The sequence below is a fragment of the Muntiacus reevesi genome, chromosome 17, assembly GCF_963930625.1.
Source record: "Muntiacus reevesi chromosome 17, mMunRee1.1, whole genome shotgun sequence".
Taxonomy (NCBI): Eukaryota; Metazoa; Chordata; class Mammalia; order Artiodactyla; family Cervidae; genus Muntiacus; species Muntiacus reevesi.
Window position 1 is genome coordinate 60,787,469 of NC_089265.1, and position 27,062 is coordinate 60,814,530.

The 27,062-nt window shown below is 39.9% G+C and overlaps 1 protein-coding gene across 1 annotated transcript in view; it reads right to left on the minus strand.

Annotated features, from left to right (window-relative positions):
- Nucleotides 1-27,062, minus strand: part of ERP44 (endoplasmic reticulum protein 44) — a 91,368-nt gene that overhangs the window by 16,277 nt on the left and 48,029 nt on the right. The window contains exons 5-7 of the mRNA XM_065908145.1: nucleotides 5,006-5,190; nucleotides 3,656-3,771; nucleotides 1,824-1,881 (exon numbers count right to left, since the gene is read on the minus strand). Of these exons, the coding sequence (XP_065764217.1) occupies nucleotides 1,824-1,881; nucleotides 3,656-3,771; nucleotides 5,006-5,190 (359 nt within the window). The remainder of the gene's footprint in view (nucleotides 1-1,823; nucleotides 1,882-3,655; nucleotides 3,772-5,005; nucleotides 5,191-27,062) is intronic.

Consider the following 27,062-nt stretch of genomic DNA (forward strand, 5'->3'; position numbering starts at 1 on the left):
TTTTATCACCTTGTATGTGTTTTAAGTACCTTGTATGTGTTGACTCAATTAATCCTCAAGACATCCCCAAAGAGCAGGTACTAGTATTATCATGGCTGTTTTTACTAATGAACAAAGTAAAGCACTGAGAAGTTCCCAAACTTTCGCAGAGTTTTACACCTAGGGAGGCAGCTGATTGTATTATTTTAGTGAAGTACAGTTGATTTACGGGCTTGCCTGATAACTGGAGACCCCGGTTCGATTCCTGGGTTGGGAAGATCCACTGGAGAAGGGATAGGCTACCCACCCTAGGATTCTTGGGTTCCCCTTGTGGCTCAGCTTGTAAAGAATCCGCCTGCAATGCAAACCTGGGTTCGATCCCCAAGTCGGGAAGATCCCCTGGAGAAGCGAAAGGCTACCACTCCAGTATTCTGGCCTGGAGAATTCCACGGACAGTAAGTCCAATGGGTCACAAAGAGCTGGACATGACTGCACTACTTTCACACACATAGTTGATTTTACAGTGTTGTGTTAATTTCTTCTGTATAGCAAACTCAGTTCCACATACATACATGTCTATATAGGTTTATACAGATACGTGTATGTATTCTGTTGTTCAGTCACTGAGTCGTGTCCGTCTTTTTGTGACCCCCGTGGACTGCAGCATGCCAGACATCCCTGTCCTGCACCATCTCTGAGTCCGCTCAAGTCCACGTCCAGTGAGTCAGTGATGCTATCAAACCATTTCATCTCTGTCATCCCCTTCTCTCCCTGTCGTCAATCTTTCCCAGCATCAGGGTGTTTTTCAATGAATTGGCTCTTTGCATCAGGTGGCCAAAGCACTGGAGCTTCGGTTCAGCATCAGTCCTTCCAATAAGTAGTCAGAACTGATTTCCTTTAGGATTGACTGGTGTGATCTCCTTGCTGTCCATCCTTGCTGTCCAAGGGACTCTCAAGAGTCGTTTCTAGCACCACAATTCAAAACATTAATTCTTTGGCACTGAGCCTTCTTTATGGTCCAAATCTCACACCCATATATGACTACTGGAAAAACCACAGCTCTGACTATACGGACCTTTGTTGGCAAAATGATGTCTCTGCTTTATAATACATTTTCTAGGTTTGTCACAGCTTTTCTTCCAAGGAGCAAGCGTCTTTTAATTTCATGGTGACAGTTACTGTCCGCAGTGATTTTGGAGCCCAAAAAAGGAAAATCTGTCACTGCTTCCAGCTTTCCCCCATCTATGTGCCACAAAATGGTGGGACCAGATGCCATGATCTTAGCTTTTTGAATGCTGAGTTTTAAGCCAGCTTTTTCAGACTGTTAGGTCAATTAGGGGTAATAGTAACTATGAGTTTTGCCTTTCTTATTTGTGGTTACCATCACCTGGCCTAAGCAGCTACTTCTAAGTTTAGATACACTTAACTTCTTACCAAGGGTTAAAAACAACCTAGCGCTCCTTAGCATCTGGCAAGCACCGGGTGAACTTACACCCCAGGAGACGTGGGAGTCTGGCTAGTCTCATTCAAGCTTGAGAGATGGCCACAGACCTCTGCGGCATTGTTCTGAATGTGAGTCCCAGACTGAAGGTGAAACAGACGTGGGAAAGGCCTGGGGGTCAGGGGGTGTCTAGTCCCAGCTCTGCCACTAAATGCCTGTGTGACTTTAGGCTTGTGTCTTCATCTTTACTTTGAAAGGTCTGGATTAGCACAAAATGATGTCTTAAGGTTCCTTCCAATACTAAAACTTTATGAATCTGTGAATATTAACATGTACAAAACTACAAATTATAGTATAGATATATTTACATTTTAAATCATACACACTAAGAATAGCAACTTACCCCTGGTGGCTTATAGATGATGTTGTCTCCACTGTATCTTTCCGGTTTTGAGACAGCTCTAACATAAAGAGAGAAACAGTGATAATATTTTTTAAGAAAAATAATAGCAGTAATACGTCTAAAGTACCCCAGGTGCACAGTGGTAAAGAATCTGCCTGCCAAGGAGATGCAAGAGACGTGGGTTTGATCCCCTGGAATAAGAAATGGCAACCCACTCCAGTATTTTTGCCTGGGAAGTCCCAGGGACAGAGGAGCCTGGCTGGCTACAGTCCATGGAGTCACAAAGATTTAGACATGACTGAGCAAGCACGCATAGGAAATACGCTAGTTGTTTTGCAACATATGAACTATAACTTGAAATACATACTTTCCCATCTTTCCTACTTATAAGATTATGCAACACCAAGAAAAGCATACATTTGAAGGAAAAGTTTAGTATAAGGCAGATTTTTTTTTAAGGGACATTTTAGTTAGCTGTTTCTGTGATTCAGTATGTTATCTTTGGATTAGAAGTTTTGGCAGTAAATGGCTGTTTTTGACCCCAGATTGTTTCTAGTAACTGAGGTGATATCTGGACAAAGCCCTCTGGATACAGACAGTAAGGATGAACGCTCTGCTGTGAAGTGTGCCTGCAGTGTTAGAGGAATAGTCAGGGGCCTGCATGGCTGAAAACAGTAATGCAAAAAGTGTAAGGGAGAAGTTCCTTCATTATTTACTCTGTTAACCATCCTCATAAAACACTGATAATGTTCACAATAGAACACACATACAAAGCCTACAGAAGCATTTAAAATAAGGGAAAAGGTCACAAACTGGAGAGGAAATCCTATGCCCAGAATCTGGGCTCTACTCAAGACTACAACTGTACTAGTCAAGATACTGCAATTTAATCTTATCAGTTGCAGGTCAAAGAAAACAGATAGTATTGCAAAGTTTCAAAGAATGGTGGAGATAATTTTCAGTGTGAAGAGACTCAAGGATAGAACCATAAGAATGATTCCAGTTTGAAAGAGAAAGAAAAAAAAGAAGATAAAGCCAGGGAAATCAGAAAGGTAAGGATCAAACCAGGGAGATTCAACGTGAAGTACAGACATAGCAGAAGGACAGGGTGGTTCAGGGTCACATCCTTCAGAGAAATTGTGGGGAACTAAGATTGGGAAAAAGACCACGGATCTGCTAATTAAGAAGTCGCTTTGTGACTGCAGAGAGGAATTTCTTTAGGGTGATGGAGGTAAAAGTTTTCAGGAGGTTAACATATTTGAACCATCAGAGTATGAGAAATTCAGGGTAGTCAAGCGCAACTCATCTTTGAAAAAAATTTAAGAATGAAAAGAAAGAGATGAGTTAATAGTTCAAGAGACAGAAGACACAGATTAGGAATGAGAGAACCATGCTTTTGGAAAAGGAAAATGGCTCATGATAAGGGTCAGACTGGAAACATGTGAAAGCAAGGATAACTGATGCATCAAAGCCCCAGAGGAGTTTGAAGGGACAGCGGTAAGGACACTAGTGGAGAGGTTAGCTGTGGAATGGAGTGCTGAGGCACTCCATCTCCCTGCTGCTGAGGCAGGGAAAAGACAGGAAAAGCTGGTCTATCCTTTTCCTCTTACCTACATTTTGAAAAATATAGTACAGAAAGAATAATTAACAGACTTTTAAACTCCTAAAAAGAGAGGTCAGAGATAGGCATAAAAACTTGTCAGTGACTTTAAGAGGACTGAGATAATGTTTATGAGAGGTCATCTTCAAAAAACCACCATCCACAACAAGAATTTAACATAGCAGCTGAGTTGACCCGACCACCAACACACTGTACCTATTAGGCTACTTACCCAAATGCAGCTAGGAAGGCACAGTCATCATGCAAAATATTTGCTACTCTTTCAAAAACTCTATAGTTTTCTGAATCCTTCTGCTCAAAATATCCAATGATATTTCTTTTGCTGCGCTGTAAAATAAAATATGTAATTACTTTATAAACATATGTAGTTTTTTAAAAAACATTTTATTTCATTTACCTAGCTGCTGTTCAGTTATCTCCAAATGAACTGTAACCAGCTTTTAACACCTAATCCAAAACTATTAAAGATTACATTAGGTTGAAAAGTCTGAACTATCATCTAATGTAATAATTTCCTAATAACATTTTATTTTAAAATTTCAATAATAACTGTTTAATCGGTGACAGTGTTCTCCTAAATAAGATGACTAATTCTAAGGTGTGTTAAAATAATACATCAACCTGTAATGTGTGGCTGTCAGCAGAGACTCCATCCTGGGTCTCTCACACTTCTGCACATTTAGTTATACCCAAGATCCAAGAGTCTGGCCATTCTTAGTCCAGGTCATCTCTCAAGGCTGTGCTTACTGGGAGCGAGGCTGAAGTATGAGGTGATGTCTCCCACCAGGACAGAAAGCAGGCCTACTGCTGGCTCTGAGACAGATATTTCCCAAGCCCAGAGTTCTCCTGTCACAACCCCCGCATGAGCAGGGATCCATCTGGGCCTCTTTCACCCCCCAGGACTTGGGGGACAAGGAGACAAACGCTCACACTGTTCGCTGTGATGTGAGCACGAAAACTGCTGTCTCCGGCCCAGGAGCCTTATGTCTTCTAGCAGCATCCGTGAAATGAACTGGCTAACCTGCTCATTTGTAAGCAGGGTAAGAATCAAGCTGCAATGACAATTTAGCAATGACAATCTGAAGCCCAAACTCAATTGCTTTCATTTCCTTTTAAAACACTTCTTGGTGTACAAAGAAGAAGACCTTGTTAATGTATCATTAAGGGTGGTGAGGTCAGAGATACTAAAATTTATACAAATTGCTGCTGCAGGAGTGAGGTGAGCAGAGGCCCTGAGGGTTGCCACTAAGCAGAAGAAGGAAACGGTGGTGTGCGCCTGACATTAACTTCTATTTCCTCGTACTTCAGGCTACCCTTTGGCCTCAATTAAATTGAATTAGTGCAACTTTATTGCTTTATACATTTTATTCAAAGGTTCAGTAAAACATTAGCATTTCCCTTGAGAATTCAAGAAAAATTCAACTTGTTATGTATATGTATACATCAAAATCCACTGCAGTGAACAATAAGAAAATGTCTAGATTCTTTGAATTCCTAAGAATCTGTTTACATGAATCAAGCAGGCTATGCTCATTTGATCCAGCAAAAGTCAACGACTTACGTCAAGAGTGGTGGCTTCTGCCAAGATATGAAGTTCCTGAATGGGGTCACTTTTTTGTTGCCTGATGTAATCTGCAAGCGCTTTCACTGATCGCTGACCCCTATATTCTCTCTTCATCATCATCCCATTACGAAACAACTTGAGGGTTGGGTATTTGCTTATCCTATATCTCTGGGCTATATCAGCTAAAAGAACGAAAACAAAAATTAACTTCACCTTCAGACATAGTCGCAGTGGGCCCTTTAGCCCAGCTGTAAAAACCTTACAATTATTTAGGGAGAACATTTTGGTTCATGCAATTCTTTTCCAGCATTAGCAAAAGAAACTAATCATGACAAGGTTCATATTGGTTAAGAGGCTAGGTTCCAGATGTATACTGCCTGGTTTAAACCCCAGAGCTATTTTACTGGCTGCTGAATTTGCAAGGTGCATCAATTCCCCATGCCTTATTTCTTATCTGCTACATAGGGATAATAGTTTGTACCACACAGTTATTTTAAGGACTAAGTGAGACAATCAAATGCATAAACGAGTAAACTCTTAATAAATGTCAGTATTATTGTAGATTCAGTCTAGAAAAAAATTGGAATGTGCAAAATTCCAATTTTGAAAATAGTCATTCAAGTTACATTGTAAGGATCTTATAGCATTTAGTAAAAGAAAATTAAATTTAAATCACTCTCAAAGGCTAAAACTATTAGATTCATGGCTAGAAGGAGTATTTATAACCCCACATATGAAAATTTTCTGTAAGATGATACAATTAAAGCAAAACTCAGAGTATAAACACACACACACAAATCCCTTTACTATGACCTCAGGGTACACTCTCACACAGATTATTAAAATCAGTATTCAGAGTCTCAGAATAAGGAACTGAGTAAAAATGTATGCTAATCTCACTTTTAGGAATCACAATTACTAAGACACAGACTCAATCAGACTGGAAAAGCCTTTAGATTTTTCTGCTGTTACTTCTAAGAGGTAGCAAATAGGAGAAATCAATGGTTTCTAGACACCTGTTCTAATTCCTAAGTCGTGTCCAACTCTTCTAGTGACCCCCATGGACTGCTACCTGCCATGGTTTCTCTGTCCATGGGATTTCTCAGGCAAGAATAATGGAGTGTGCTGCCATTTCCTTCTCCCGGGGATCTTCCTGACCCAGGGATCAAACCCACATCTCCGGCATTGGCAGGGGGCTTCTCTACTGCTGAGCCACCAGAAAAGCCCTGGTAAAGCTCAAATGCCGTACGAGTCACATGGATGAGAATGTCAGAAGATGCACTACATTTCTAGACTGACAGGCACCCGAGAAAACATAAGTAGCTTAAGACAGGTGAAAAAAAAATTTTAAACTGAGTTCTAAAATTAAGGATTTTAAAATAGCAGCACAAAAACCATGAAAACTCTCTGGCACTACCTCCATTTCTAGCAGTTACAAAACAAAACGGAACTGCGATAAACTGTTAACTATCTTAATTTTCTAGGAGATTAGATGGTAGAAACAACAGTACCAGAGGATATACGTGGATGAGTGTTGACAGTTTCATGGGTGTACACATAGGGCAAAACTTAATTTGTATGTTTCAGACAGGTACAGTTAAGTCAACTATACCTCCAAAAATTTTTTTAAAAATTAAAATAACCATTCACTATACAAAACAACAATTTTGCCTTGTGGAGTTTGACACAAAATACATAAAATAAAAACAGCAATGTATAAACTGGGGGAGGGGAAGTAAGCAGAAGGCTAATGACTCTATGTAAGCATTCTAATGTCTTTGCAATGCCTTGGAAGAGGTAAAAATACACCATTTTGGTAAGTCAAGGTACCATTTTTTCCCTAAGATCAAAGAATGCTAAAATGGTGTATTAGAAGTTAAGGGTGGAATATGGGTTCTCAGAAGTAGGTTTGGAGAAAAGATTATGTAATTCAGATCATATAACACTTTGTTAAAACTCCATGGAGGATTTATAAAGGAGAAAATATGCTTGACTGTTATTAACATGGGCTTCCCTTGTGGTTCAGCTGGTAAAGAATCTGCCTGCAATGCGGGACACCTAGGTTCAATCCCTGGACTGGGAAGATCCCCTGAAGAAGGGAACAGCTTACCCACTCCAGTGTTCTGGCCTAGAGATTTCTTGCAGAGAGTCAGACATGACTGAGCAGCTTTCACTTTTAATTCATATAATTCTTTAAATAGAAGACAAATATGAGCAAACAGAACCACTGGTCATATGAGACTGAGAAGACTATTTTATTCATCAAATCACAGAAATTTGAAATAGTATTAAGATATCTTAGTACACATGTATTTACTAGACATTAATCTGTTTGGCTTAGGAGTCAATACTTTCTGAAGCAGAATACTTCAGGATATATATCAGCCATAAGCCCTTTATCAACCTGATAAATTAATGAGAAAGCATGTCTTTGAGGTGGTATAAAAATGGTGGGTTTTATTACCTAAGCAAGGAATTAATTAGACTAAATTGGTACTATAAAATTGAGGGGTAAGTTCAGTTCAGTCGCTCAGTTATGTCCGACTCTTTGCGACCCCATGGACTGCAGCACGCCAGGTTTCCCCGTCCATCACCAACTCCTGGAGCATGCTCAAACTCATGTCCATTAGGTCAGTGATGCCATCCAACCATCTATTCTCTTTTGTCCCCTTCTCCTCCTGGCTTCAATCTTTCCCAGCATCAGGGTCTTTTCCAATGAGTCAGTTCTCGCATCAGGTGGCCAAAGTATTAGAGTTTCAGCTTCAGCATCAGTCCTTTCAATGAATATTCAGGACTGATTTCCTTTAGGATGGACCGATTTGATCTCCTTGCAGTCCAAGGGACTCTCAAAAGTCTTCTCTACCACCACAGCTCAAAAGCATCATTTCTTCGGCGCTCAGCTTTCTTTATGGTCCAACTCTCACATCCATACATGACTACTGGAAAAACGATAGCTCTAACTAGATGAACCTTTACTGGCAAAGTAATGTCTCTGCTTTTTAATATTATGCTCTCTAGGCTGGTCACAGCTTTTCTTCCAAGGAACAAGCATCTTTTAATTTTATGGCTGCAGTCACCATCTGCAGTGATTTTGGAGCACCAGAAAAGAAGTATTTTCTGTCACTGTTCCCATTGTTTCCACATCTATTTGCCATGAAGTGATGGAACCGGATGCCATGATTTTAGTTTTCTGAATGTTGAGCTTTAAGCCAACAGTTTCACGCTCCTTTTTCACTTTCATCAAGAGGTTCTAGAGTTCTTCTTTGCTTTCTGCCATAACGGTGGTGTCCTCTGTGTATCTGAGGTTATTGATATTTGTCCCGGCAATCTTGATTCCAGCTTGTGGTTCTTCCAGCCTGGCATTTCACATGACGTACTCTGCATGTAAGTTAAATAAGCAGGGTGACAATATACAGCCTTGACGTATTTCTTTCCCAATTTGGAACCAGTCTGTTGTTCCATGTCCAGATCTAACTGTTGCTTCTTGACCTGCATACAGATTTCTCAGGAGGCAGGTCAGGTAGTCTGGTATTCCCATCTCTTTCAGAATTTTCCAGTTTGTTGTGATCCACACAGTCAGAGGCTTTGGCATAGTCAATAAAGCAAAAGTAGGTTTTTTCTGGCACTCTCTTGCTTTTTTGATGATCCAGTGGATGTTGGTAATTTGATCGCTGGTTCCTCTGGCTTTCCTAAATCCAGCTTGAACATGTGCAAGTTCACGGTTCACATACTGTTGAAGCCTGGCTTGGAGAATTTGGAGCATTAACTTTGCTAGCGTGTGAGATGAGTGCAATTCTGTGGTAGTATGAACATTCTTTGGATTGCCTTTCTTTGGGATTGGAATGAAAACTGACATTTTCCAGTCCTGTGGCCACTGCTGAGTTTTCCAAATTTGCTGGCATATTGAGTAAAGCACTTTCACAGCATCACCTTTCAGGATTTGAAATAGCTCAACTGGAATTCCATTACCTCCACTAGCTTTGTTCGTAGTGATGCTTCCTAAGGCCCACTTGACTTTGCATCCAGGATGTCTGGCTCTAGGTGAGTGATCACACCATCACCCACCTAGATGAGGGGTAAGAGTGGTTGTATAAGCAAGAAGAAGTCTTTTAAGATAAACAGAAGTACTTGCTATAAGGAAAAGCCTACAAAGTCTTACACTTACCCTAATACAAGAAAACTAGCCCAAAGAAATAATAAAAAGTACAGAACTTTACCTTCCTAACTAAAAAACTCATTCAGTCCTCATCATACCACACAGTAAACCTAGCATACTGTAAGATGAATTTTTGCTGTAATATATAAATGAATAAGTTTTTAATAAAAATGCTTTTAAAATTACGCTAAATAGTTCTACTAGTCAATGCTACAATGCAGTGAACTAGAATGTGGAAAACATCTTTTACTACTTTTCCTGAATATCCATCAGTAGGAGATTGGTTAAATAAAGTACGGTACACCCATACAACAAAGTACTAGGCTGTTACATAAAAAAATGAAAAAGATTCCTTTGTGTTTCTGAGGAACAATCTCTAAGATACACTGTTCAGTGAAAACAGCCAGGTGCAAAGAAGATGAAAGAAATATAAAAGAAACTTAGAAAATAAGTAGGACTATATATATATGATTTTTGGCCCCTTACCTCCTCCAAAAATCAACATCAAAGGACGAAAAGGCAAGGTGGGGTCAGGAATGGAATTTATAGTTCCCTGACTTTACTGTGGTTTTAGTATTGATTTGGGATCAAGAAAATATTTAATAGTAAAACAAAATTAAAGATGTTGAATACTGTAATTATTATTTTGAACTAAACACACACAAACACACATTATAGATAAAGCCATGAGTAATCATGCTAATGCTATTAAAAATCAAGATTTTCAGCATAAGATACAAATATAAAATTGATGAAATTAAATAAAAATCCTGTACTATTTAGTTGGAGTTGAAATCACTACCAAAAATTCAGAATGTGTTTTTCTCTTTCAAAAATACATATTTCCAAGCAGTTTCCACTGAAAACTTCATTGGCTAATTCTACCAAATATTTAAGGAAGAAATAATTCCATTTCCACACAAACTTTTCCCAAAAACTGAAGAGATTACTTTCCAACTATGATTACTTAGAGTAATTATTTTCTAATTACTTTCCACCATTACCCTTATATCCAAGCCAGATAATATCTGGGCATTTCTTATAATACCCAAATATTACTAAAAAGATTACAGATCAGTATACCCAATAATCAAAATTAGAGGACCCACACTAGTGGACCTTAACACTTAATACAGGCCTCCAGTAATTTAGACATTGTGATACTGACGTAAAGACAGACAAACAGATCCATGGAACAGAGTCCAGAATCAGACCCACAGAGCCATGTAGAACTGACGTTTGGCAAAGAAACAGTAGTAAAGTCTAAGTATACACTGCTTACACAATACATACCTAAACATAAGGATGCAAAAGCCGTGAAATTAACAGGATGGGGAAAATATACTGTATAAAACTAATCAAAAGAAATCTCACATATCTATAGTACTAGTAAATAAGTATACATTGAAGCAAAAACCAAGAAGGACCCTTCATACTAATAAAAAGCTCAATTTCCCAGGTAGATGTAACAATTCTGAACTTGTATGTGTCAAATAAAAACCTAAACATACATAAAGTAAAAAATGACAGAACTACAAAGTCAAACCTGTAATTGTGGTGGGAGATTATTATCACCTATTATAGCAACTAATATAATAAAATCAATAAAATACAGAGAATTTGAACAACACAACTAAGAAACTTGAATTATTTGACACACAAACATTACTTATTACCCCAAAGTTGTAACATACACATTTTTTTGCAGATATATATATCATATAAAAAACAAACATTATAATGAATCACGTTTTCAAATCCTGAAAGATGATGCTGTGAAAGTGCCGCACTCAATATGCCAGCAAATGTGGAAAACTCAGCGTGGTCACAGGACTGGAAAAGGTCAGTTTTCACTCCAATTCCAAAGAAAGGCAATGCCAAAGAATGCTCAAACTACCACACAATTGCACTCATCTCACACGCTAGTAAAGTAATGCTCCAAATTCTCCAAGCCAGGCTTCAGCAATACGTGAACCGTGAACTTCCAGATGTTCAAGCTGGTTTTAGAAAAGGCAGAGGAACCATAGATCAAATTGTCAATATCCGCTGGATCATGGAAAAAGCAAGAGAGTTCCAGAAAAACATCTATTTCTGCTTTGTTGACTATATCAAAGACTTTGACTGTGTGGATCACAACAAACTGGAAAATTCTGAAAGAGATGGGAATACCAGACCACCTGACCTGCCTCTTGAGAAACCTGTATGCAGGTCAGAAAGCAACAATTAGAACTGGACATGGAACAACAGACTGGTTCCAAATAGGAAAAGGAGTACATCAAGGCTGTATACTGTCACCCTGCTTATTTAACTTATATGCAGAGTACATCATGAGAAACGCAGGGCTGGAAGAGGCACAAGCTGGAATCAAGATTGCGGGAGAAATATCAGTAACCTCAGATATGCAGATGACACCACCCTTATGGCAGAAAGTGAAGAACTCAAGAGCCTCTTGATGAAAGTGAAAGAGGAGCATGAAACAGTTGGCTTAAAGCCCAACATTCAGAAAACTAAGATCATGGCATCGGGTCCCATCACTTCAAGGCAAATAGATGGCAAAACAGTGGAAACAGTGGCTGACTTTATTTTTCTGGGCTCCAAAATCACTGCAGATGGTGATTGCAGCCATGAAATTAAAAGACACTTACTCCTTGGAAGGAAATTTATTACCAACCTAGACAGGGTATTAAAAAGCAGAGACATTATTTTGCCAACAAAGGTCCGTCTAGTCAAGGCTATGGTTTTTCCAGTGGTCATGTATGGATGTGAGAGTTGGACTATAAAGAAAGCTGAGTGCTGAAGAATTGATGCTTTTGAACTGTGGTGTTGGAGAAGACTCTTGAGAGTCCCTTGGACTGCAAGAAGATCCAACCAGTCCATCCTGAAGGAGGTCAGTCCTGGGTGTTCATTGGAAGTACTGACGTTGAAGCTGAAACTCCAATACTTTGGCCACCTGATTCGAAGAGATGACTCATTGGAAAAGACCCTGATGCTGGGAGGGATCGAGGGCAGGAGGAGAAGGGGACGACAGAGGATGAGATGGTTGGATGGCATCACCGACTCAATGGTGTGGGTTCGGGTGGACTCCGGGAGTTGGTGATGGACAGGGAGGTCTGGCGTGCTGCGATTCATGGGATTGCAAAGAGTTGGACACAACTGAGCGACTTAACTGAACTGAAGTGAATGAATCACAGAAAAAGGGTCAACAACTTTCAAATAATTCAACTCATAATGAGAATAAAGTAACTTCTATATGCCATGGATTAAAGTTGAAATTACAAAGGGAAACTGGAAAATATTTTGAAATGAATGATAATGAAAATACATATCAGAACTTGCAGCATGCAGCGTAAGGAATACTTAGAATGAAATCTATAACACTAAAATAGATATGTTGGGGGAAATTCTACCAAACATTTAAGAATACGATAGTGTTATTTATACAACCATTCCAGAAAACAAAAAAACAAACAAACAAAAAAGGGGACATTTCCCAAGTAATTTTATGAAACAAATTATTCTTATTCAGAATATATAAAGAGCAATAAGAAAAGGACCATCAGAAAGGATAAGTGGGCTAAGATATCAATTTATGAAAGAAACCAATTTCTTTCATAAAGAATGACCAATAAAAATACGCTCAGTTGTAATCAAGAAGTAACAAATTAAAACTACCAGAGAACACATTTTGACCATCCTATCAGCAAAATAGCAATAACAAAAAAAAATTTTTATTCAATAATATCAAGTCCTAGAAAGGGAAAATATACCCTATTAGGTTCAGTTTAGGTGCACATTCAATGTTAAGCCTAATGTGCCAAGAAATTAAATCCCCAAAGGATGCAGCAGAAAGGATATGAGATAGATTCAGAAAGAAATGAACTAGTCTACTACAAAACATCCATTTTCCATCTGTGACCTGAGGATCAGTATGAAAATGGATAGCAAGAGGCACTGCTGGAGACAATATATTGCTTTCAACTTCCTTAACTTGGTGAATTAGTGGGCATAATGGGAAAAGCGTGTTCTGACAGCAAATACACATATACTAGAAGTAAAACAAATAAGGCTGGAGGTGGACTCCAGAGAGGGTTAAGTGCTAACTTAATGGGATCTGAATCGTGTCCTCCTTGAGACAGGCAGGCCCCGAGCAGCAGAGCTGGCTCTGGCCGTGCTTGCCTGACTGCAGAGAACCAGGGACTAGTGAGGAAGCCACTGCAGGAACGCCAGCAGAAGAGTCTGGTCACCAGCTTCCACAGTGCAACGCTTAGGCTGCCTTAAAATCCCAGTTACAGTTTAAAAAAAAATTAAATAACACTTAAAGACTGTCAGTGGGATAGATACTTGCTTGCTTAATTCTCAAACAACATCACGGCAGCAGGTACACAACATAATGAGGTGGCGTTTAATGACTAAGAAGTAATAACCTTAAAATTGCATTGATCAATAATCTCAGACATAAAGGTGACTTTTTACAAGCTTTGATCAAAAGTGATTTTAGGATAATTACAAGGTGACATTTGACAGTACAATAAAGAATGACTTAAGGGGTATAATAAATGGAGGATTTTTTAAAAAAATCATTATTAATTGGATGGATCAAATGTTAAAATGGATGTCAAAGGAATTATAAATTTAAGAAGGTTAACAGCTTGCCGATTGGAACATTAGCACATACTTCTGCTTCAGTGGTCACTTACTGCTCCGTGATGTGTTCTGCCTGCCAGCCTGCCATCCCCATGCCCAGCAAGGCTCCAAAAGGGGAAGAGCCCCTTGCTCTGGTCTAAGCAATGTCCCTGCCTGCTGTGATTACCCATGTCAGAGAGTAAAAGGGGCAGATGATTTCAATGGAAAGGTCTTCCTGTTCTGGTTCCAGGATAAGGAGCACTGCTGCCTATGTGTTTTTCTATTCCCAAACTATGCCCCCCCACAACGTGGTAAAAAAATCCAAACCAAAACAAAACCACAACAATAGAATAAAACCCTAAACATAAAAAACAGAAAAAAGCCGATAAGCTCACTCAGGATTTGGACTAAACCTGCTCATACAACTTCTGTTTTATGCACGTGAATTCCTCACTGTGTATCTTTTTTTCAGAACTGAAATACAGCTGACATATAACATGTTGACTTGATTCATTTCTATACTGCAATATTTCAGCATGACCCTCCTCACTGCAGTGTCAGCTAGTATTCCTAAATTTACATAGTTATGATTCCTTTTCTGTGGTGGGAATAATTGAGATCCAGTCTCTTAGCAAGTTTGATGTTAATACAAGATTGCTGTCTCTAATTATTTTCCTATTCTTAATGTCTCACTTCTTTATAGCTCTTATAAAAACTCCTCAATCTCTTATGTGGAAGGTTCAAGCTGCACTGGGAGGCAGGCAGGTGACACAGACACGGGTATTTGGGAGAAAGCGCTGCCTACTTCAGGAGCAAAAACAAAGTGCTTTCCTGAAAGTGCTAGTGGGAATCCCAACGTTCTGCACTGATCAGCAAATAATACATTCAACAAGACTGTCTCTTGCTTGGAGAAGGAAATGGCAACCCACTCCACTATTCCTGCTTGGAGGATGCCATGGGCAGAGGAGCCTGGTGAGTTATAGTCCACGGGGTAGCAAAGAGTCGGACACGACTCAGCCACTACCCATCTCGTGCTCAGTGCCATACCGCCTACAGCCACTGGAGGTCAGCAGAGAACCTGGTCCCACCAGGGGCAGATGAGTGAACTTCCTACATCTTACGCAGCATGACCACCAGGGAAAGTGATTAATTTTATCCCCAATCTCCCCAAAAGAGGCTGAATAAGATGAGACCAAGTGATATCATGATCTGTAACTGAAGAAAAGCAAGTTTCAATCATGGGCGCATGTACAAATTTTGGAAGACAGACAATTACAAACAAAAGGATAGGAGAGCTTTTTGTAACCCAGCCACCACTGGGGAAGATCACTGCTAACATTGTGGTTATATCTTGCTGAATTTGAATAACAGTTGCTTAACTAGCAGTGACATGATTCAATTGAGACAAAAAAAAAACAACAAAAACACTGAGGTTAGTCAAACAGTAAAGTGCCAGCATCAGTACTTACAGAACTGGGTATTAACAGACTGGAAGAAAATCCTAGAAACACTCAAAATGGCACAGAAGTCGACATTGTGTGGAAAAACAAGAATCAATGACAGAATTGGAAAGTGACTGCACAGGAGTCAGATTCTGAATGTGAAACTGTTTTAGGATTACTTGAATAAATTTGTTTCCCTTTTTAGGTATATAAATAAACGATGTGACAAATCTGTAAGTAATTCTAAAATAGCTCTTAGGATAGACATAAAAATCCTAAGTGATAAGAAAACATTGTGCTATAGTTTTATTTTTGTTTTTCTGTTTTTTTTCCAGTTACAGATAGAAGTGTGCTTTATAATCAGCGACAAGTAAACTTAAAAAATACAGCAAAAAATACAAAATAATAAAAAAAAAATTGTTGAGAGGTAATGAGAGAACCTACAAAGGAACAGTTCATAAATGCTGGCTGTTATTTATCATCCGTGTATTCAACAACTATAAACACACACTGGCTGTGCGCGAGGTGTCAATCCAGGGCTAGACACAGAGGGGTACAAAGACAAGATCCTTGTTCTTACAGAGCTTCTACCTGACCATTACTACTGTTGGCATTAATATCACCACTGCTGCTAGTACTATTTCTAATAGTTTCCACACACTAGAGTCATTTTTTTCCTAACATTTACATATTCATTTCGCTATGCCAGGTCTTAGCTGCAGCCCGGGGTCTTCAATCTTCGTTGCAGCATGTAGAATCTTTAGTTGTGGCATGTGGGATTTACTTCCCTGACCAGGGATTGAACCTGGGCCCTCTGCATTGGGAGCTCAGAGTCCTAACAACTGGACGACTAGGGAAGTCCCCAGACTAGAACCCTAAATGAAATTATTAAAACTCTTCACATGTAATACAGGTAACAAAAAGATGTACCAGTCTGGGTTTTCTAAGATCAGTATAAAAGAAATCCTCTAATAAGTCAACAATAAATATATCCTCGGGAGGAGCCAGGGTGTCGGAGGAACAGGACGGGGAGACACCTTTCTCCCCTACAAATTCATGAAAGAATAATTGAACACAGAGCAAACTTCACAAAACAACTTCTGATCGCTAGCTGAGGTCACCAGGCGCCCAGAAAAGCAGCCTATTGTCTTTGAAAGGAGGTACGACAAAACATAAAAGATAAAAAGAGAAACAAAAGAGCTAAAGACGGAGATCCGACCCTGGAAGGGAGTCTTAATAGAGGACGTTTCCAAACACCAGGAAACCCTCGCACTGGCGGGTCTGGGGAAAGTTTTTGAATCTCGGAGGGCAACCTGACTGGGAGGGATACAATAAATAAAACCCACAGATCACGTGCCTAAAAGCAACTCCCGGCAGAAAAGTACCCCAGACGCCCGCATCCGCCACCAGCAAGTGGGGGCGGAACGGAGAGGAGCCTGCGGCATTGCTTAGGGTAAGGACCGGGCCTGAGTGCCCTGAGAGCAACCGGAGGGAGCTTTTGTGAGTTGCCAACTTAAACTGTGGGATAGCAAGAGAGAGAGAGAAAATTAACCGGCCCGAACTCACTGCCGGCCGTTTCCAGAACAAAGGGACCGAGCGTGTCCAGAGAAGAGCTCGCAGGCTGCAGACCGGCCCAGCCCCCCGGAGGCAGGAGGCAGGGGGGAAGGGAAGGGGGCAGGCTCGGCCCCAAGGACAGCATCCCCTGCCGCACTGCAAACAGGCCTCCAGTTTCTAATCAGAGACCTCCTGAGATTCTGGACGGTTGACCTCCGCCGGGAGGGTCGCGGCGAGACACGGTACACGGGCCCGGCTGGCGCGGGCGGGGACTGGGGCTGGGGCCGCGGAGGGCAGAGGGCGCGCCGCACCCGGGGAGAGCGCGCCCGTCACGCGCCCGGCTGCCTGAGCTGCTTGGGCGGTGAAGGCACAGAACGCAGGCGCAGCCGAGTCCGCGCTTTTGTGGATCACCCGAGGGCTGGGACCGCGCGCAGCGCAGGGCGCGCTCCATGCAGAGCAGCCGGGAGCCCGAGCAGCGCAGACGGGAAAGCAGCGCCCGGCCCTCCCCGGGGCGCGACGGAACCAGCGACCTGAACAAGAGGCCACCTCCGCCCGCCTGTGTCAGGGCGGGAATGAGGCCCTGAAGAGACCGGCTACAGAAGCCGAATAAACAAGGGACCCGCTTCAGAAGGGACCGGGGCAACAGATTAAATCCCTGTAGACAACGCCGACTACACCGGAAGGGCCTGTAGATATCGAGAAGTGTAAGCTGCAACCAGGAGCTATCTGAAGCTGAGCCGAACCCACACTGACCGCAACGGCGCCAGAGAAATTCCTAGATAAATTTTTACTTTTTTTCTTAAGTAAAAAATAAATTTTTTTTTCTTTTTTCTTTTTCTCCTAAAAATTCCCTATTACTCCCCCATTACTCCTTAACTTTCATTGTCATAGATTTTTACGATGTTTTTAATTAGGAAAAATATTTTTTCTTGTTTTATTTTTCCTTTTTCTCTTTTTTTCTATTTTTCTTTTGCTCTTATTTCCTTTTAAAGTCCTCTATTACTCCTCTACTACTCCTTAATTTTCATTTTCATTACACTATAACCTTACCAAAAAAAAAAAAAAAAAGAGAAGCCCTATTTTTAAACCGAACTTCATATAAATTTCTAAAATTTTTTGTGTTTTGGTTTTTGTTTTTAATATTGTATTTTGAAGAGTCTAACTTCTACTCTAGATTTTTAATCTTTGTTTTTCAGTATATGATATAAATTGTGGACATTTAAGAATCCAATATTCAATTCCCATTTTTACGCAGGAGTGTGTTGATTACTCTCTCCCAATCCTGACTCTCCTTTTTCTACCTCAAAACACCTCTATTTCGTCCTTTCCCCTTCTCTTCCCAGTCCAATTCTGTGAATCTTTGTGGGTGTCTGGGCTACGGAGAACACTCTGGGAACAGACAACTGCATAGATCTGTCTCTCTCCACTTGGGTCCCCCTTTTTCTCCTCCTGCTCATCTCTCTCTCCCCTCCTCCCTCTCCTCTTTTTCATGTAACTCTGTGAACCTCTCTGGGTGTCCCTCACGGGGGAGAATCTTTTTGCCATTAACCTAGAAGTTTTATTATCAGTGCTGTATAGTTGGAGAAGTCTTCAGACTGGTGGAAGAATAAAATTGAAATAGAGAGGCAGGAGACTTAAGCCCCAAACCTGAGAACACCAGAAAACCCCTGACTACATGGAACTTTAAGGAATAAGAGACCATCCAAAAGCCTCCATACCTACACTGAAACCAACCACCACCCAAGAGCCAATAAGTTTTAGAGCAAGACATACCACGCAAATTCTCCAGCAACGCAGGAACATAGCCGTGAACGTCAACATACAGACTGCCCAAGGTCACACCTAACACATAGACCCGTCTCAAAACTCACTACTGCACACTCCAATGCACTCCAGAGAGAAGAAATCCAGTTCCACGCACCAGAACACCGACGCAAGCTTCCCTAACAAGGACACCTTGACAAGCCAATCGTCCAACCCCACCCACTGGGTGAAACCTCCACAATAAAAAGGAACCACAGACTTCCAGAATACAGAAAGCCCACTCCAGACACAGCAATCTAAACAAGAAGAAAAGGCTGAGAAATACCCAACAGGTAAAGGAACATGAAAAATGCCCACCAAGTCAAACAAAAGAGGAGGAGATAGGGAATCTACCTGAAAAAGAATTTAGAATAATGATAATAAAAATGATCCAAAATCTTGAAAACAAAATGGACACAAAGACTGAGAAGATGCAAGAAATGTTTAGTAAAGACCTAGAAGAAATAAAAAAGAGTCAATTAAAAATGAATAATGCAATAAATGAGATCAAAAACACTCTGGAGGGAACCAAGTGTAGATAAACAGAGACAGAAGATAGGATAAGTGAGGTAGAAGATAAAATGGTGGAAATAAATGAAGCAGAGAGGAAAAAAGAAACTCGTTAGCAAACGCTAACGAGTATGAAAGAGGAAATTAATAGTAACACAATAATAGTGGGAGACTTTAATACCCCACTCACAACTATGGATACATCAACTAAACAGAAAATTAACAAGGAAACACAAACCTTAAATGACACAATGGACCAGCTAGACCTAATTGATATCTATAGGACATTTCACCCCAAAACATTCAACTTCACCTTTTTCTCAAGTGCACACGGAACCTTCTCCAGAATAGATCACATCCTGGGCCATAAATCCAGTCTTGGAAAATTCAAAAAAATTGAAATCATTCCAGTCATCTTTTCTGACCACAGTGCAGTAAGATTAGATCTCAAATACAGGAAAAAAATTGTTAACAATTCAAACATATGGAGGCTTAATAACACGCTTCTGAATAACCAACAAATCATAGAAGAAACCAAAAAAAGAAATCAAAATATGAATAGAAATGAATGAAAATGAAAACACAACAACCCAAAACCTATGGGACACTGTAAAAGCAGTGCTAAGGCGAAGGTTCATAGCATTACAGGCTTACATCAAGAAACAAGAAAAAGTCAAATAAATAACCTAACTCTACACCTAAAGCAATTAGAGAAGGTAGAAATGAAGAACCCCAGGGTTAGTAGAAGGAAAGAAATCTTAAAAATTAGGGCAGAAATAAATGCAAAAGAAACTAAAGAGACCACTGCAAAAATCAACAAAGTTAAAAGCTGATTTTTTGAAAAACTAAACAAAATTGACAAACCATTAGCAAGACTCATTAAGAAACAAAGAGAGAAGAACCAAATTAACAAAATTAGAAATGAAAATGGAGAGATCACAACAGACAACACTGAAATACAAAGGATCATAAGAGACTACTACCAGCAGCTCTATGCCAATAAAATGGACAACTTGGAAGAAATGGACAAATTCTTAGGAAAGTATAACTTTCCAAAACTGAACCAGGAAGAAATAGAAGATCTTAACAGAGCCATCACAAGCAAGGAAATCAAAACTGGAATCAGAAATCTTCCAGCAAACAAAAGCCCAGGACCAGATGGCTTCACAGCTGAATTCTACCAAAAATTTAGAGAAGAGCTAACACCTAGCTTACTCAAACTCTTCCAGAAAATTGCAGAAGAAGGTAAACTTCCAAACTCATTCTATGAGGCCATCATCACCCTAATTCCAAAACCAGACAAAGATGCCACAAAAAAAGAAAACTACAGGCCAATATCACTGATGAACATAGATACAAAAATCCTTAACAAAATTCTAGGAAACAGAATCCAACAACATATTAAAAAAATCATATACCATGACCAAGTGGGCTTTATCCCAGGAATGCAAGGATTCTTTAATATCCACAAATCAATCAATGTAATACACCACATTAACAAATTGAAAGATAAAAACCATATGATTATCTCAATAGATGCAGAGAAAGCCTTTGACAAAATTCAACACCCATTTATGACTAAAACTCTCCAGAAAGCAGGAATAGAAGGAACATACCTCAACATAATAAAAGCTATACATGACAAACCCACAGCAAGCATTACCCTCAATGGTGAAAAATTGAAAGCATTTCCCCTGAAATCAGGAACAAGACAAGGGTGCCCACTCTCACCACTACTATTCAACATAGTTTTGGAAGTTTTGGCCACAGTAATCAGAGCAGAAAAAGAAGTAAAAGGAATCCAGACAGGAAAAAAAGAAGTGAAACTCTTGCTGTTTGCAGATGACATGATCCTCTACACAGAAAACCCTAATGACTCTACCAGAAAATTACTAGAGCTAATCAACAAATATAGTAAAGTTGCAGGATATAAAATTAACACACAGAAATCCCTTGCATTCCTATACACTAACAATGAGAAAACAGAAAGAGAAATTAAGGAAACAATACCATTCACCATTGCAGCAAAAAGGATAATATACTTAGGAGTATATCTACCTAAAGAAACAAAAGACCTATACATAGAAAACTATAAAACACTGATGAAAGAAATCAAGGAGGACACAAACAGATGGAGAAACTTACCATGTTCATGGATTGGAAGAATCAATATTGTCAAAATGGCTATTCTACCCAAAGCAATCTATAGATTCAATGCAATCCCTATCAAGCTACCAACGGTATTTTTCACAGAACTAGAACAAATAATTTCACAATTTGTATGGAAATACAAAAAACCTCGAATAGCCAAAGTAATCTTGAGAAAGAAGAATGGAACTGGAGGAATCAACCTGCCTGACTTCAGACTCTACTACAAAGCCACAGTCATCAAGACAGTATGGTACTGGCACAAAGACAGAAATATAGATCAGTGGAACAGAATAGAAAGCCCAGAGATAAATCCACGAACCTATGGACACCTTATCTTCAACAAAGGAGGAAAGGATATACAATGGAAAAAAGACAACCTCTTTAACAAGTGGTGCTGGGAAAACTGGTCAACCACTTGTAAAAGAATGAAACTAGAACACTTTCTAACACCATACACAAAAATAAACTCAAAATGGATTAGAGATCTAAATGTAAGACCAGAAACTATAAAACTCCTAGAGGAGAACATAGGCAAAACACTCTCCGACATGAATCACAGCAGGATCCTCTATGACCCACCTCCCAGAATATTGGAAATAAAAGCAAAAATAAACAAATGGGACCTAATGAAACTTAAAAGCTTTTGCACAACAAAGGAAACTATAAGTAAGGTGAAAAGACAGCCCTCAGATTGGGAGAAAATAATAGCAAATGAAGCAACAGACAAAGGGTTAATCTCAAAAATATACAAGCAACTCCTGAAGCTCAATTCCAGAAAAATAAATGACCCAATCAAAAAATGGGCCAAAGAGCTAAACAGACATTTCTCCAAAGAAGACATACAGATGGCTAACAAACACATGAAAAGATGCTTAACATCACTCATTATCAGAGAAATGCAAATCAAGACCACAATGAGGTACCATTACACACCAGTCAGGATGGCTGCTATCCAAAAGTCTACAAGCAATAAATGCTGGAGAGGGTGTGGAGAAAAGGGAACCCTCTTACACTGTTGGTGGGAATGCAAACTAGTGCAGCTGCTATGGAGAACAGTGTGGAGATTCCTTAAGAAACTGGAAATAGAACTGCCATATGACCCAGCAATCCCACTTCTGGGCATACACACCAAGGAAACCAGATCTGAAAGAGACACGTGCACCCCAATGTTCATCGCAGCACTGTTTATAATAGCCAGGACATGGAAGCAACCTAGATGCCCATCAGCAGACGAATGGATAAGGAAGCTGTGGTACATATACACCATGGAATATTACTCAGCCGTTGAAAAGAATTCATTTGAATCAGTTCTAATGAGATGGATGAAACTGGAGCCCATTATACAGAGTGAAGTAAGCCAGAAAGATAAAGAACATTACAGCATACTAACACATATATACGGAATTTAGAAAGATGGTAACGATAACCCTATATGCAAAATAGAAAAATAGACACAGATGTACAGAACAGACTTTTGGACTCTGTGGGAGAAGGCGAGGGTGGGATGTTTCGAGAGAACAGCATGTATATTATCTATAGTGAAACAGATCACCAGCCCAGGTGGGATGCATGAGATAAGTGCTCAGGCCTGGTGCACTGGGAAGACCCAGAGGAATCCGGCGGAGAGGGAGGTGGGAGAGGGGATCGGGATGGGGAATACATGTAACTCCATGGCTGATTCATGTCAATGTATGACAAAACCCACTGCAATGTTGTGAAGTAATTAGCCTCCAACTAATAAAAACAAATGAAAAAAAAAAAAAAAGGAAAAAAAAATATATATATACCCTCATCAGAGATGCAGTGATTCCTTTTATGGGGCCCCCAGATGGGAGAAATTAAAAGGCAGATCTGTCAGATCAGTATGAGCCCAGTTTCCCAGTCCTCTGCAGGACGAGCGAGGACAGTGTGGCCGTCATAGGACATGAATGCCCTCTGGGGTGTGGGAAGAGACTGCTTCTCTCTGTATCTTCCATCTCTCTCTAATTGCCCTGACTTCCCTTTTCCTCTGCTTTCTTTACTTAAATACAACAGATGGAGAAGTTAGGGGCTCAGGAGCAGAACTAAATTCTACCACGAGATGAGGGTTTTTCAAGCTACAAGCTTTACACTGGGATTTCAAAAAAATATAGCTAAGTTTAAACAGAGCTGGAAGCTTCCTGAAGTCACTCCAGCATCACTCTGAGTTTAAAATTCTCTAACAGTTTCCAGCCTTTTGCAGGAAGAAAGCAGAGTCGGAAAGGGAAGGGAAAGCTGCCGCGTCCGGGTTACAGACAGAAACAAGAGGGCCAGCGGGGTGAGGTGAGCCGGTTACTGCAATCTCGCCTTCTCCCCTCTAGTGCCAGCCTCTCAGCCTACTTACCTGAGCCTTTCAACCTTCAGGTGAGGTCCTAAAAGGGCATACAAAGAGCTGAGAGAAAGGTAAGAGAGAAAGCACTCCACGGGACGCTGCCAGGTGGAAAAGACAGAGACAGAAAGAAATGCGGGCAGCAGACCTGTAATCACGCCCGGAGATGGGTTTCCTGATCAGCTAGCAAACTGGAGGACAACTCCAAACTAAGGATGCCCAGCGGGTCTAAGGAGTGAGTACGTGCACTGCCTCCCACAGGGACTACTTTGAAAACACTCACTTGGCATGTTTTATGAAAGTTAGTGCCATTCCATTTTTGTATTATTATATAATTATGTTGCTTGTTTCTTAACTTATGGTGTCCTCTTGTTCTTAGTTCTTAAGCAGGGCTAATAAAGAAAAAAATATGTCACACCACATTGGCAGAAATTCCCAAATGCAAGACAATATACAAGACTTGTGGCTAAGATAAATAGGTAAATTCTGACATGCCACACCTCAATTTAAGCTTGCAAAAATGTTAGGAAGCAATACACAGTCACTAAAGATTTTAAAAATTCAATGCAAACAAAGCATGGCTCATTCATTTTGCCACATTAATTTCTTCCAATAATCTATCTTGAGCTTTATCAAGTCTTTCAGCATTTATTGATAGGATAAGCTGGCTTTCCCCATTTTAGATATTGATGGGATTTATTCTGTTTCCTAGTATTAAGCCATCTTTGTGTTACTGGCATGAATTCTTTTTTTTTTTTTGGCTGCACAGCACGTGGGATCTTGGTTCCCTAACCAAGGACTGAACCTGCACTCTCTGTATTCGAAGGGCAGAGTCTTAACCACTGGAACGCCAAGGAAGTCCACGTAAGTTCTACTTGGTAATGGAAGAAGGTTCGCAAAGGGCACATCAGCCTTCCACTGTACCTGGTGGAGATGCAGAGACGCCACTGTCCAAGAGAAGGCAGCTTACGAGAGAAGGCAGTTCATGACCCACAAAATGCCTTCAGCTGCCATCCCTGTACACAGGAGGCTTTCACTGAGAAAGAGACAGCCACTAACAGAACTTGGGCTCGGATCCCAAAAGCCATCGAGTGGCTCTAAGTGTTCCTTGAAATACCAGTAAACGTCTATTCAAGGACATCCTTTTAAAATCCAATCATCATGTTGAAAATTACTTATCACAGTGAAAATAAACAGAAATTTCAATTAACAGTATCACAGAACACCTGTAGAGTGCAGATTTCAAGCTGCTTTTACACATATTTTCTCAAGAAGTCTAAATCAACAAGGCTCTCCTCTCTCTTTTCTAAACTAGACAAATTATAGGTTCAGTGACTTTTTATATCAGCTTTCTATCTTGAAAATTTTCAAACTTATAGAAAAGATGAGAAAGTAATACAGTACCTGTACGCCCTCACCTGGGTTTAACATTTAACCGCACCCACCCCTCCTTACCCCTACACACACTTTCTACGGCAGCTCTTGAATCAAGTTCACTGATTTTTTTTTTTTTAAAGATAACTTGCCCAACTATATATGACTTAGTAGGCAGCAGGCCACTGGTACCAGAACAAAGGCTTCTAGCCACACAATACAGAAACAGTAATAGAAACAATATCATATGTAAGTAAATACATTTTTATGTACACACTGACCCAGTATAGATAATTTAAACAGACTACTGCATTATTCATAACAAACATTTTAAGTCATTTTAATACAGGAACTGGGTGAATTCTCAGTTTCTTTGAGAAACCTCAACTTAAATTACTTTACTTTGACTTTCAAAATCATAGTTACCTGATAAAAGCTGTACACTCCTGGGGACAGTCTGGCTCCCTCCATGTACCATGTAACCTCGGTAAATCACTCTCTCTAAGTCGTTCAGTGTCTTCATCTATAAAGCAATAATATACTCCAGCTCTCTGGAAGTCCACCGTTCATCACCACCTCAGAAACTTCACACTTACTGCTTCTCCTGTCTGAAACACACTTCTTCCTCTATTTCCCTTAAAAACTCCTACTCTTCCTTCTTTCCTTCTCCAAGGGGACCTCTGTATACCCTTAGACTAAGACATAGGACCTAAAACCTTCCCTTCAAAACAGTTATCCCGAAGAGCAATTGTGGGCGTATTGCTCTTGCCTTTCTGGGTGTATCTGGCTCATTGCTGTATCTCTAAAACCTCCCACACAGAACTACAAAGAGCAGGCATATAAAAAAAGAAATGCTGAATAAGTAAATAACACTATCTAACTCAAGGGGCTGTGGTGTGAAGATAACTGAAATAATACACACAAAAACCATGCCTAACTCCAGTAGGTTTTTCCCAACAATCTGACTAGAATCTTTTTACAAAACAAATAACACTACTATTTTGAATGGAAGTTCTGGGTGATACACTGAGCCAGAAGCAAGACAGACTTAAGTATCAGAAGGTGAGGCAGAGTAGGTTGCCGCAGTACCAGCAGGTGATGTAATAGAACACCTCTGTGGACAGGATGGTATTTTGATTCTGAGGTCACCTTCCGGTTTTGATAGGAAACTTTATATCAAACTTCTGCCTGACAGAAACTAATCCTAAAGCACCAAGCAGGTACCCTTGGCTGGAAAAACTACTGTAAGGAAACAAAGACTGTAAGAAGTAAACTTTTTATTTGCATACAGTGTAACTGCCTACGTAAAAACTCCTAAGGGATCTACATAAGACTCATTAGAACTAATAAGTACCAGTACACAAGATCATTATACAAAAGTCAATTGTATTTCTATACACCAGCAACAAACATCAGAAATTAAAATTTTAGTTTTGATAAATGTACGATGGAAAGGAAAATGTCAGTCAACATTAGGATAAACTACGTTAAGGGGTAGAAGGAAGGTCACTGTATTATCTTCACAATTTTTCTACAGTATATCTCTATATTTGTTCCAAAAATAAAAAGGTTATTTGAAAAGTATCATTTACAACAGCATCAAAAAATAAATTCCTATTGATAAATCTGACAAGAGATGGGAAAGACATGTAGACTAAAACATTGCTGAAAACGGCAAGACGCTGCTAAGAGAAACAGAAAAGACCTAAATAAATGGGAAGATACACAATGCTCATACATTACAAGACTCAATACCATCAAAATGACAATTCTCCACAAAGTGGTCTAAGGATTCAAAGCCATCCCAGTTAAAACCCCAGCAATTCTCCCTCAACCACACCCCTTGGCTAGAAATTAACAAGTTGATTCTAAAAGTCTTACAGAAATCCAAAGCAACTAGAGCAACCTAACCACTGTGAAAAAAATTACAAACCTAGAAGATTTACACTACTTACTTTGAGACTTACTACAAATCTAAAGTAATCTAGAAAGTGAAGTATTGGTATTAAGATAAACAGACAAATACATCCAGTACAGAACACAGACTAGAAATAGATCCATATGTATATGGTCAGATGATGCTGACAAAGATAC